The following is a 12,080-nucleotide window of genomic DNA, read 5'->3' as shown; positions in this document are numbered from 1 at the left end:
AGGAGACCTTCCTATCTATCTTTATTTTCATGATATGAAAAATAGAACCAGTTACTATTTGTACCTATTCATTTAATTGACACTCAATATGTTTTTGTTCATATTGCAGGGAGAAGAAGACTTTATGATTTGGTGTAAACTCTATTTTAATTCTAACTGACTTAAAGCATTTTGTAAATTAATGAAATGATAAAAACTCTTATGTAAGATTTTCCTATCATAGAAAATAAAGCATTTTCAAATGTTTTCTCTTTGTAGTCTGCTTCCTTATGAAAATTTAAAATATCTTTGAATAGATTTATATAGCATTGCCTGAAGCAGATTGTGGTAAAAAAAAAACAAAACAGAGCATTGGTTATTGAAAGCTATGAATGCCATCTAAGGATGGATTTACAACACTAAAGACTAGACAACTTGGTAAACTTAAAAATGTTCCCATCTAAGCAATGTTTAGTGTTGCCAGGACACGTTGTTCATTACATGACCACTCAAGTATTCTGACAGATAAACTGGAGATGAGAAAAAAAATAATGCATTTAGAGTATTCACCAAGAATGATGCTACTCAAAATTTAGAACCCCTCCACCCCAAATACAATCTTGTTCAATTTTTTTTCACAGACATTTAAAAATATCACTGTTAACTGCACTGTAGATGTTTGATTGAATATAATCAATATTTTCATCCATTCCTGGTTTTATTCCACATGTATCTATTGAGCAGTCATTGGATATCATGTCTGTTCTGGGTGCAGTCACTGTGTCCAGTTGCTCCAGTAGAGAAAAAAGCAACTTGTCGCAGTGCAAGAAGATATGATCATGAGAGAGGTGACAACAAATTGTTGAGTGAATCAAAGGGTGGTTGAGACTGATTGATACTGGGCATGGTCCCAGTGGAAAAGACAAAGATTTTCTTTGAGATTTTCTTTAGCATTCATTTCTTTGAGTAAAAGGAGTAGATCAAGTTATGAAAGGATAGCATCATGAATGTTTTTGGGGAGTTACAAGGTGGGTAGAAATAGAAAGGAATAGAAGATCAAGAAAGATATACAAGCTATCTAGAATAGAGCCAGATTCTCATGGGTTTATTCCAAAGGGTTTGGATAATATTTTATGGGTAACAGAGGACTGAGATGATATCTAAGCAGAGAAATGGATTCAGTGGCTATCTTTTAGGAAGACAACTCATGACATGTGATTGATGGAGAGTGGTGGTAGAGGAAAGAATATAGAGGAACCAAGTCTGCAAGTGATGCTGAAAAGATCACTCCACCCACAGGGAGGGAGTTTGTATATTAGCTTTGAACAGAAATTTAAGAATTATATTCATGTTTTGGCCTCTGCTCAGGAGAATACAATTATTCCAGAGAAATAAAATGAGTTTTCTCTCTTATTTGCTTTGCATTTTACATTTTTCTTTCAATTTTGTTGCAATAACTATTAACTATTAACTATTACAAATTCTGGTGTAATTTCAAAAGATAACTCATAGATCACAATAAGATAACATAAAATTCAACATAAAAACACTAAGCAAGAAAAATAAATTTTATTGCTGAAATTTCAATAGAGATAAAGCTATCAGGAAAATTTATGAACCAAATGACATTTGTTGAAATATATAAAGGAAAAAATAATGGAAACAAGGACAAATTGACACATACAATAGTACATTGGAGATTTTAAGCCATTTCTACATCTTTGAAAAGCCAAGGTAGGCAAACAATATCTCTGACAAACAATGTTGTAAACCAATGTTACCTCACTAAAAACAACAAAAACAAAACAAAACAGAAAAAAAAATGGGTGAGAACATATAAATGTCTCTAGTCAAGGTTACCAATGACTTCTATGCTGTAAAATCCAGTAGTTATTTCTGTCTTAAATAAACCTGATTTCTCTCAGTAGACTTTGACATGATTGATCACTCCCTTTTCCTTAAAACATTTTGTTCATTTCTGAGTTTTCCTCCAGTTCTTACTGGCTCCATCTCCTCAGTCATTCTTTACTGTATTTGTTCCAACTCTGACTTCTAAATGTTGATGTGCCCCAAAGCAGCTCTTCCTGAATTAACTCTTGTTTTCTAGGTGGTCTCCTCCAGACCCTGCATTTATATCATCTAGATGTTGACAACACATATTTTTTTTATCTCCAGCTTAGATTTCTTCTTAAATTTCTGGAATCATATATCACTTTCCTCCCTGATATTTTCATGCTTATAAGCATAGACAACTCAGACTTAGACTACTCTAGACCAAATCTTGCCCCACCCCAAATGTGCTTTTCTTTATCTTGTCTGTCTGGGTTTCCCACGCCAGAAGTCTTAGAACCATCTCTTGCTTAGTTTCTCTCTTCTAGTCACTCCTACATCCAATCTATGAGCAAGGCCAATTCCTAAATATGCTTGTTTTTCAGAGGATTTCATTATCAACCAGAAATTTATAGAGGAGAATGTTGAATATATGTGAGTTTTGTTAAACTCTTTTTGATAATAATGGTGTTTGTCAATCTTATTTGATACATTCCATAAATGTTAATATTTCTCAAAGCTAATTTAAATAGAAACCATATCAAAAAGTAAATACAATGTCAATCATTAAATCCAAGAGAAGCAATTGATTTGTCCAAAAGTTGTAAACTTTATAACCTTCACTCTTAGTTTCCTGAGTCTAGTCAGCAAGTAATGTTTTTATGAATTTTTGCTGGGCAGAACTCAAAAATGGAATTCTGCTATTGATTTTTTATGTGCACTGTGTGAACTGCTGTAGCACCATCCTCAATTTTGCTCAATATATTCAGGAAATATCATTTGAAGAAGTGAAAATGCTAGTTAAAAACATGATACAATTCAGAGATAAATGTTTGACTAACAAGACACTTCCAATGTGTTAAAAAATTGCTGTAAGTAAATTGTTTGCATTTCTTAAACAAATAAACCTATTTGCCAACCTTGTGAGAAATTTGGTTTGAAAATATAAAAAAGAGATACACTCTATGTCCCTTATTTTTATTTTGCGTTACATTGATATTTAAGTTAAAATATTTTCCCAGAAGAGATGCAATTTTATATTATTAATTGCACAGGAAAACTTGGCTATGAGCTTCCAGTCTGTGTTATGTGCACACAGGTAGGGACAGCTGATAGCCTGAAAAAGTGTATGGAAATAAGACACCCTCCTTCTCTCTCTTTTTGGGTATGTTTTCTACTCTAACATAGTTTTTTCTTGGCCTCCCCCCAAATAGAATCACCTTCTGCACCTCTAGAGAACTACTACCAAACATCAAGACTAAATATTTTAACAACACATTTACACTCTGACCCTTTCACCTTGGGAGAAGGGGAAAACGCCATTTTGTCAAGGAAATATAGGCAGCACAAAAAAAGAGTAAGAGGTTATAGGATAAAGGATAGGATAGGATAAGATAGGATAAAGAAGGCTTCCCAGAATGTGGAATGGTAATAAAGGGTGTGGTAAAGATGTTTTGATGGTAAGATTAGGAAAATTACAACCTTTATCCTAAAGGAGCATTCACTGGTCACTGTGTCAGAAGGTTGAGATATTTCCTGGTGAATAACTGATGTCCTTACTTCTCTGTTGTTCAGGATGAAATTTTACTGGAAGATACATGTGCTATGCAGGAGCAAGCACAAGAGTATAATTTTATGCACTGTTGCAATAAGGCTGACTTTGAACAAGGACTCTGCTTCTTTCATAATAAGAAAAGGGATGCAGAACTACTTCCTCCTCTCCCTACTTTGGGTTCTGAAGAGAAATGCCAGACTTGTAAAAATACAGAGAATCTTTTCTAAACAAGTAAGTTCAATTTTAATAGAAAAATTATCTGACTGAATTATTCTTAAGCTACATCCGATGTTTAGTACTCAGGAATGTGGTTGGTTTTACTGATTGATTAACTCACTCAGTATGTATTGTGTGCCAGAGTCTATGCTCAGTATTGAGGATATGAATGTGAACAAAATATCAGACCTGCTTTCAAGATCCTTCCACTGATGATGCATATTTTCTAATGTGATGAGCCTTACAAAAGAAGAAGCTGTTGTCAACTTGCTAGTGGAGGAAATAATACAGTCTTCCCAAAGGGAAGGTGAAGTTTTTACTGAGGGTAAATATTAAATAAATAAACGTTTAGCACAACTCTTTTTTCAATAATTTGGTAATTACAGAAGCAGAGACTTTTTTTGTAAAGCTGGTATGCTCATTGAAAACTAAGTCACAAGTGTGTTTGAATATATGTGAACATGGTTCTGGATCTCAGATGGAGTGTGCATGGGTGGGTGTTCTTTGAACATGGAAGACAGAACTACTGGCCATCTGGCAGCATGGGAAGGGGAGAAGAATGGCCATAGCTCAGTGTTCAGGACGACTATTACAAAAATCACTCTTATTTTGAAGTCATAAATTTCAGTGCTAATATTCTAAAGGAATTTTATTGGAAACTCCACAATGCTGACTTATATTGAAATCTATTATAAGCACAAGTTCCAGCCCCGCCAGGGAGCTACCCACATGGTGCGGCAGACCTGTCCTGCCTCACCCGCTGCTCCCTTCAGCAGTGTATTTCAGTCAATCCACCTGTTCTCTTCCCCACTCTGTCTCTGGTGAATACTCTCTCACCCCACCCCACACTTCTGGCCTGTACCCCAGCTCTTGTATGCATAAATAAGTAAATCTTTAAAAAAGATTTCCTTTACTGAAGTAACAGTACATTATAAAATTATATAGATTCAAGTGTGCATTTTATAAATCAACATCTCTATATACTACATTAAGTTTACCCCAAAAATCCAAACTTTTACTCTTTACCATACCGATGTCCTCTCTGTCCACACCCACCCTCTTGTCCCTTCCCTGTGGTAGCCTCTAATTGCTGTTATATCCTCAAAATTTATTTTTGTTTTCTTTTCATTGACAAGTCTTCTTCTGGCTTTCCATAAAATGGAATCGCCCCAGTAGAGAGGGACAAGCACAGCACATTGCATCACTCGCCTTCCCACCAGAATTAACTCCTTTGTTGGATGTATGATGTTTGAATAGCTTCTCTCATTCATTAGGATGTCTTTTTGTTCTGCCAAAACTTCTGTGTAGAAGTTTTTTAGTTTGATGTAGTCCCATTTGCTTTTTTTTGCTTTTGTTTCCCTCATTGGAGCTTAATCTCAAAGACATTTCGAAAGCTTTTGTATTTTTTCTTTATATTTCATGGTTTCAGCTCTTATATGTCAGTCTTTATTCCATTTTTTAAATAAATCTGTGTATGTGGTCATAGGTAGTGGTCTAGTTTCATTCTTTTGCATAGTGCTGTCCAATTTTCCCAACATCAGGTCTTTTATTTTCAGCCCTCCTCTAAGACTTTGGGATGCCCAAAATATTACCCTAGAATTCTCAAATGGGTCATGCAGCCCTTATAACATCTGTTAAAAAACAAGGGTTCCAACACTTACTGAAGCTATTATAATTATACTTTATTAGTAAGAACTCTCTTTTACCTTACTTGCTGTTCAAATTGTTTCCAGAAGTGTTGCTATATTTAGACAAAAATTCCCTAAGATTGAATTTAAAGTACTTACCTCTCTCCTGGAAGATATTTCTTCTGAATATGATGGATACTGTGAAGGGGATGCTGTGCAGTGTATTATGGCTGGATAAATACTCTTTAATACCAAGTAAAAATGCTGATTTTTGGCAGTCATTTTTCATTCTGAAATTACTCTAATGTGTGTCTGCTGTACCACAATAAAATCTGATTTCTAAAAAATTGCTAAATAAGAACACAAAACAAATACAATTAAAAAAATTCTATGTTAAATAAGTTCTCTATGGGATCATTTTCAGATTCCTCAGTAGATTGTACCCTGTATGGCTAAATGTCCTTGACATAATGTCTTAAGATTTCAGAATTTTTGAACATTCATTTAGGGCAGATTGAAATTTTCTTTAATAACACAAATCCTTTTTTAGAGATATTATAAAATACTAGTAAAGTTCAGGGAATGATTTGTTACCATTATCTTTTAGGATTTGCTTTCTCTAAGTGTCTTCAGGTTATTTAGGAACAGTATTTCCACATAAATGCATACATCAAATTAAAACAACTCATTCCCTCTGTTCTATTTCAAAGGTTGGTAAATATATATTTTGTATAAATATATAAAAATATTATAATTTAAGCGTTTAATGTACTCAAAGGTAAAACAGAATATCCTGACTTTTTAGCTGAAATAGACTTTTTGCTTAGTGATTTTAATGAATTTTACTATTTTAAATTAACAATAAAACAATATGTTTATCTAATAGTTTAAATATTAGAATACAAAGACGTTTTATTATATTTTATTTCAGTGGTGGACAGCAGATAGTCCCAAACTAATTCTGTCCCTCTATGTACTCCAATTAAAGAAATCTTCCTCTTTTTTTGGTATTGTTTGATTAAATACAATATACTGATTTGTGATTTTTTAAGATTTAATAATTGAGCATTTTTTAATGAAATTTGGAATTGAGATTAAGGGACCACATTATATCCCAAATACCTTTCTCTTTAAAACTATGGAGAATGGAGGCATCATACTCCCAGACTTCAAACTTTACTACAAAGCCATAATCATCAAAACTGCATGGTATTGGAACAAGAACAGACACATAGACCAATGGAATCGAATAGAAAAATCCAGAAATAAATCCACAGATTTATGGTCAACTAATCTTTGACAAAGGAGCAAAGAATATGCACTGGAGCAAAGAAAGTTTGTTCAATAAATGGTGCTGGGAAAACTGGGTCACTACATGCAAAAGAATGAAGCTTGACTACTTCCTCACACCATACACAAAAAACAACTCAAAATGGATTAAAGAACTAGACATAAGACCTGAAACCATAAAATACATAGAAGGAAATATCGGCAAAATACTATGTGATATGCACATCAAAGACATCTTTACAGACACATCACCCAAAGCAGTGATAGTGAAGGCAAAGATAAACAGCTGGGACTACATCAAATTAAAGAGCTTCTGCACAGCAAAAGAGACAATAACAAAAACAAAGAGAAATACCACCAACTGGGAGAACATTTTTGCACCCAACACTAATGATAAAGGACTGATCACAAAAATCTACAAATTGCTGATGAGACTCGACAAAAACAAAGAAAATAATCCAGTCAAAAAATGGGCAGAAGAAACTTCTCTGAAGAGGAAATGCAAATGGCCAACAGGCATATGAAAAAATGTTCAACATCACTTGTAATCAGGGAAATGCAAATCAAAACTACCATGAGATACCATCTTACACCAGTGAGAATGGCACATATTAAAAAAACTAGCAACAACAAATGTTGGCGAGGTTGTGGAGAAAAAGGAACTCTTCTGCACTGTTGGTGGGAGTGCAAACTGGTCCAACCACTATGGAGAGCTGTGTGGAGATTTCTGGACCTACTAAACATAGAGCTTCCATATGATCCAGCAATTCCACTCCTAGGTATTTACCCAAAGGACACAGAAACATCAATTCCAAAGAGCACCTGCATGCCTATGTTTATAGCAGCACTGTTTACAATAGCTAAGCTTTGGAAACAACCCAAATGCCCAAAAATAGATGACTGGGATCAAGAAGATGTGGTACATATACACCATGGAATATTACTCAGCTTTCAAAAAAGATAAACACATGCAATTTGCAGCAACATGGATGGAGCTGGAAGGGATCATGCTCAGCGAAATAAGCCAGAAAGAAAAAGAAAAATACCGGATGGCCTCACTCATAGCAGGAATCTAGAAAACTTAAATAAGGGACCAGGAAAAAGAATAACTATAAGAAAGAAAATATCAAAATCAACAAATAACTATGAACAAGAGACACTCTAAGGGGGGTGGGGGGTGGGGAAAGGAGGGCTTGTGGTCAAAATAAGGGGGTTGTAATTGTATGGGGAATATGAAAATAAAATTTAAATTAAAAAAAATAAAATAAAACTATGGAGGAATCAGAGGTATTGAATTATAGCTCATTCAAAGTACAATTTAATTCTCAAGTACACAAGATATATGCTGCCTCACCTCACATAGGTGAGATGTGAACATATTTGCAAAGACTGGCTTTTTGGCTCTATGTGGTTTGTTAGAAATATGGTACTGCCTGCCATTCCATTTCAAGCCTCATACCATTCCTTACCCTCAGCCTTCACCGAAGATTCCAGGCAGAGAAAACTTCTTAAACAAAGGCAGAGCAAAGGCTCAGAAGAGCCGGGTGTTTGGAAGGGGACTCAATGTATTTCACATGAGACAGTACAGAGAGTAGGGAGAATGTGCATCTTTATTCTAAAGAGTATGAAGAACAGACTAGAGGCCAGGTCAGCTTTTAAAAAATTATCCAACTAAAGTATAAATAAGATAACTTCAACCTCTGCTTTATTCCCACAACTTTACATAGAGGTCAGAAATTGGATGAAGAGTAGAGGGAAAATAAAGTAAGCTTTTATACACTATTTGTACACTAATTGATGAGTTGAACAGCTTATAATCAATAATATTCATAGGAAAATGTTAAGAAGAATAACTTCATATACTTAAGAAATCTTCACTTGACGTTTGCTGCAATGGTTCATTGGTTACTATTCTTTCATTATCAAATATTTATTGAGTTTCTACTATGAGCTTGACAATCTAGCTTCAGAGAGACTAAATCTAGGGTTGTAGATATTATAGAACATGACTTCGGGGGCCCTCATAGAAGTATCGGTGAACTCTTATAGGAACAAAACTACATTTAGAATCATAAATGTTGATATATCACAGGAGTAGTGGTAGAGTACTTAAAATATTAATACTAATAATCAATGTGATTTATAAGTCTTTTTCATGCCAGCAACATCTAAAATCCTTGAAATAAAGCTTATGTCAATATAAAATTTCATAAATATGAAGATTAACAGAAAATTAGGATAAATGTCACTATCATACTAAACACTGAAGCAATTCCATATGTTGCACACATGGTTGGTTTCGCATACAATCATCTCATTATGAAGAAAAATCCAGCCTTGAAGAAATTGTGAAAATAAAGTCAAATTTTCATTCTTATTCAAAACAAGATTCAATCTCCAGCAAAATCAAAAACTGCTGTGAAAAGAAAATAGCAGAGCGTGGAGTGCATAATTTACTCAAGTGGAGATGATAGACCAAAGGACTTAACTCTAACACAAGCAAAATTTACTGAAAGTGAAAACTTGTGTCAAGAACAAGATGCTGACCAAGAGAACTTCATTGCTGAGTAACTCTATATAGAAATTTATATGACTCTATATTAATTTTGGTCTATGTATAATATGTATATTGTATATATGATATATACATTTATAAGGCAAACAGAAACTTATGATTTGACCTATTGTGGCAGAAACTTATGATTTGACCTATTTTGGCTATTTGGATAAAAGAAGGAAACATTTAGGTCATTTGGCTTATGTGCTTGATAAATGAAAGCAATTTTTATTTTCATTTTTTTCTCTTCCATCTCCTCTATCATCACTATTACAATACAGATTGTATTTGATGTGTAGGAAGTAATGAGAGCAACAATAGGAATGCTGAGTCAAACCCAGAGTGTTAAGGTACAATCTTACGGGATGTGAACATTTGACATCAATAGGCTAGGAACAGGAAGTTGTGTTTGCAACATTTTGGTGGTATTTTTTTTTTGTTTTTGTTTTTTTGTAGATTTTGAAGCCTTTTCATTATTGAGATAACAGTGGTTTACAGCACTATATATGATGCAGGGGAATTGGTTACATGCACTAAATGTACAGAAATTGGTGGTGTGTTTTTAGGTGCAATTTTATTCCTGACAAGGGGTTCATGATATCATCTATTTAAAAAATGTACTTGATTCTCTGAAGGTATAGCACCTCTGTTTTTAGGATATAGGGATTTGTCCCACATATGGGGCTTAGAAGTCAGATGGAAACAATGTTAGAAAAACCAAGATTAATCAAGTGTCAAAGATCGCAGAACAAAACGGGATGAAGATATTTTTTTCTGCTTGAAAAACTTTTGTGAAGTATTGCTCTCATGAAACACAGTATATCTTTTTAACTTACGTTGAATGATACATAAACCTCTATTATCAGGAAAATGGTCAATAACACAGCTGAAGTGCTTAAGAAGACATTCATCTCTGGAGAAGAGAGCGAATTTGGTTTTTAAAACAATGAAGTAGTAATCCCATAAGATCTAGATTCAAATGTTATATTTCCATTAATAACAAGATGATGCTTAAATAGTCTTGAAACTTAATTTCCTCTGCTATAAAATAGCACATAACTTGAGGATGAAGTAAAGTTCAATGAGAAAGTGTTTATAAAGATCAGAAAGCCCATCTTTATCTCTTATGCCCAAAACTTAATTCTAGTGCTTAGCCCCTCCTAAGGACTTAGTGTTAGCTGGAAACCACTGCCAATGATTGAGAATGGAAGGCGTAATTGCTCTCATGTTTGATAAGTGACAGGATGAGGTAACTGGCAAAAGCATGGGGAGGAGGTCATATTTTCACCATCTCAAGGAGGATGTCTGAACACAATTTCAAATAGAATTATATACAATATTTATTTTCTAAAGCATTTACAAGCATAATCTACCATTTCTGATACACTATGAATTAAATAATTATAATAGTTAACTCCAATAATTTTATCTTCCCAAGTAAATGCATTGTTAGTTTAAGTTATAATATGGAAGAGAACTTTTGTAACCGTTTCAAAAGTTCCTCTTAAACCACTCCTTGATCAAACAAGAGGAGGAAAATAGCATTTGGAAGCAGACTCAGTATTAGAAGATCTGACTAGGCAAAAAGATAACAGGATTTGGTGTTGTACTCTTTCTCTGAGTTCTAATATACAAATGCTTTAAATATCACAGACTTATTTAGGATATTCAAAGAGACATCCAGAACTGTCCACACCAGAGCTTTTAAGAATTGCTGGAATGTATGAGGATCTCCTGACAGAGTGCTGTGTCACAGAAACCCCCCTGGACTGTTACAGAGATGCCATGGGTTCAGAGAATGAAACAAAACAAAACAACCCAACAATTAAAAATTGATGTCAAAATTTTACTTTAGTCAAACAGGCAGAAAATATGATTGACTAACCTGAGTCTACTTTAAGCTAGCGTGAGCTCTAACATCAGTTTGGGCACGGATGATGTTTTGATCTACAAATCTGGTGTATTGATACTAAAAGATTTGTATCAGACACTTCCTATTTTTATTTATGTACTCTGTTTTATTGAGTCATATTGTATTTAGCTATGATTGTAAAAGTAATAAGTGACTATTAAAGAGTTTTAGAGAAGTACCAAACTTACAAAGAAATAGAAAATTTCTGGTTATCATGGAATGCATCTTAAAAGTTCAGGAGGAAAGTTTCAGGAGACCCCAGTGCAATATTCAAATTTTATTACAATCACCCAAATTGATACACCCCCCCCCCCACACACACACACCACCATCTCCAAATGATACTCGTGATACTGTTAATAAGCATTTTGGAAACCAGGAGCTTCAGAAAAAAAAAACTATAATTAATACTATTTGACACCTTTGGGTCATGGGTTTCTTGTCAACTTGGTGAAGCTGAATCCTGAGATTATAAAAGAGAGACTACGGTCATTGCTTACAGATTTCTCTAATATGGTGGAGAAGTGCTGCAAAGCAGAGGACACTGAGCCTGAAGAGGTAGATCTATTCCTTTTCCACAGAAATTCAACTGGTATTTCTGGTCAAGCAAAAATTTGAAGTTCTTATAAGACCCTGCCTTCTCCTTGCAGTTTCTTTCTTTCTTTTTTAAAGATTTATTTATTGATACAAGAATCCGGGTATGGGCCAGATGCACGGGAAGGTGAGAGGATTCACCAGAGACAGAGCGGGGAACAGAACAGGCAGACTGACCAAAACACTGCTGAGGGGAGCAGGGGGCAAGACAGGAGAGGTCTGCCACACCATGTGGGACCCTCACCAGCCGGCCGCCGGGATCGAACTGGCGCTGCGGAGGATGCGGACAGCTTCACAGCG

General features: G+C 34.6%; 1 protein-coding gene across 1 annotated transcript; it reads left to right on the top strand.

Moving 5' to 3' along the window:
* Positions 1–982: 982 nt before the first annotated feature.
* LOC311170591 (afamin-like) lies at positions 983–11,804 on the top strand (the record flags this gene model as incomplete). Its single annotated transcript, XM_084232984.1, is given in 13 exon segments — positions 983–1,007; positions 2,415–2,463; positions 2,768–2,884; positions 3,217–3,385; positions 3,604–3,790; positions 3,793–3,814; positions 5,533–5,648; positions 8,193–8,261; positions 9,043–9,160; positions 9,162–9,284; positions 10,141–10,208; positions 10,938–11,063; positions 11,602–11,804. Coding segments are annotated over 13 exon segments (1,392 nt in total).
* Positions 11,805–12,080: the final 276 nt, after the last annotated feature.

The sequence above is a fragment of the Talpa europaea genome, assembly GCF_964194135.1.
Source record: "Talpa europaea genome assembly, chromosome: 5".
Classification (NCBI taxonomy): Eukaryota; Metazoa; Chordata; class Mammalia; order Eulipotyphla; family Talpidae; genus Talpa; species Talpa europaea.
The sequence above is the reverse complement of the archived record's forward strand: the minus strand, read 5'-3'. Positions and strand labels throughout refer to the sequence as shown.